General features: G+C 34.5%; 1 protein-coding gene across 1 annotated transcript in view; it reads left to right on the top strand.

Annotated features, from left to right (window-relative positions):
- The window catches only part of ITPR2 (inositol 1,4,5-trisphosphate receptor type 2), a 596,492-nt gene that overhangs the window by 320,341 nt on the left and 274,410 nt on the right, over positions 1-1,741 (top strand). Inside the window, exon 28 of the mRNA XM_023738100.1 lies at positions 639-822. Within this exon, the coding sequence (XP_023593868.1) occupies positions 639-822 (184 nt within the window). The remainder of the gene's footprint in view (positions 1-638; positions 823-1,741) is intronic.

Genomic DNA, 1,741 nt, shown 5'->3' with positions numbered 1-1,741 from the left:
TAAGAGAAATGATCATGATGCAGTATTAAGTGAACAGGCCACAGAATTGCATTATATCATCATCCAAATTTATGTGTGTAAAGAATATGTATGTGTACATGATAGAAAAACCCAGGAAATAAATATTTCCACATGTTGATACTAATTACCTCCACACGGTAGGATTATGGGTGATTTTCATTTCTATGATCTGCAAATATTCTCCATTGATTGTGTATTACTCTTATAAATGTATTCTTTCAACTCTCCTTTCTTTTGGGTGACCTTTAAAGCTACTAGATACAGCCATATGAAATTGTTTTGTGTAGATGCAGTCAAATGTGGTCATCTCCTGTGCTGGCCCATCATATAAAAACCAACCAACCAAACAAACCCAGAAATAACAGCTCTATTTATGCTTGGAAATAAACAAGGAATTTAAAAAAATATGTATTTAAGTTCATGTCATTGGCTTCAAGAAATCCCATCTTTTTCTGATCAAGAATGTAGTTAAAATGCAAATGATCGATTTTCTATAGTGCTTGGAATGAAGTAGGTACCTGATAAATGTTTGTTGAATGAGAAATTTATTAAATAACACTGAACCTTGGAAGAATGGATTGTATTTTATTTTGATGAACCTTTTTGATAATGCGTAGTTACCTTATCAGGGTGTTAATGGTTTATTGGCACTATTTATCTTAATTTCTTCCTGTTGTCAGACACATCAGCCAGTCTTTATTCAGCTGCTACAGTCTGCCTTCAGAATTTACAACTGCACTTGGCCAAACCCGGCACAGAAAGCCTCAGTGGAGTCCTGTATTAGAACTTTGGCTGAAGTGGGTAAGTCATGGTGTTGGGTTTTCCTTATTTTTACATTTTCTTGAAGAAATTGGGCTTTTGGCTAGTAGGCAATATAAACACCTTTCCTATTTACAACTTAATAAGGAAGAAAGTTATGGTCTCTGAAAAGCAATAATCAGCAAATAATTCTGAGCATTGCATACATTTGGGAAGAGAATATAATTGATACAGTTCTAAACTTAAATTTAATAATTATAGCACATAGTACTTTATCTCACTAAGATTTTATGGAAATGATTTTAGTTTAACTCTTGGAATTGTTTTCATCTGTTAAACAGCCTGACTTATAAATATCTTCAAATGGCGGTAGGCCTTTTTGAGGATTTTTTCTTTTCCATTTTGTTTGAAATCCATCAGTATTTATTGAGGGCCTACTATACACAGAAGGCTTCAGAAATAACAAATGAATTGGAAAGCAAGGTGATTATAGCTACTAGAAGATTAGTAAATTTTGTAAAGCGTTTCTCATAGATTCTTACTTTTTTTTGAGAAGGTTAATTAGGGCAGTCCTACTGATTGGGGAGGGGAGTAGTGAGAAGAAATACAGGCTTGACTAGACTTAAAAAAAAAAAAAAAGAGAGAGAGAGCGAGGAAAAAAAAAGAGGAGGCTTGACCATTCTCTTAACTAACGGTGCTTCTGCAGGCTTGGGGAGGGCAGTTTATAGTGTATTTCATTATTATTATTAGCATCATTGTTAACATTTATTGAGTACTTACCATGTACAATACTAAGTGTCTTAGGCTGGGTTCTCTAGAGAAGCAAAACCAGTAAAGTGTATTAACATATATATAGACAGATTATATCAAGGAAACAGCTCACGTGATTGTAGAGGCTAGAATGTCCCAAGTCTGTGGATCAGGGTAGAGGCCTCTCCCAAGTCACACAGCTGCAGAAGCT

Source organism: Trichechus manatus, unplaced genomic scaffold (genome assembly GCF_000243295.1).
Source record: "Trichechus manatus latirostris isolate Lorelei unplaced genomic scaffold, TriManLat1.0 scaffold00112, whole genome shotgun sequence".
NCBI classification, from domain to species: domain Eukaryota; kingdom Metazoa; phylum Chordata; class Mammalia; order Sirenia; family Trichechidae; genus Trichechus; species Trichechus manatus.
The sequence above is the reverse complement of the archived record's forward strand: the minus strand, read 5'-3'. Positions and strand labels throughout refer to the sequence as shown.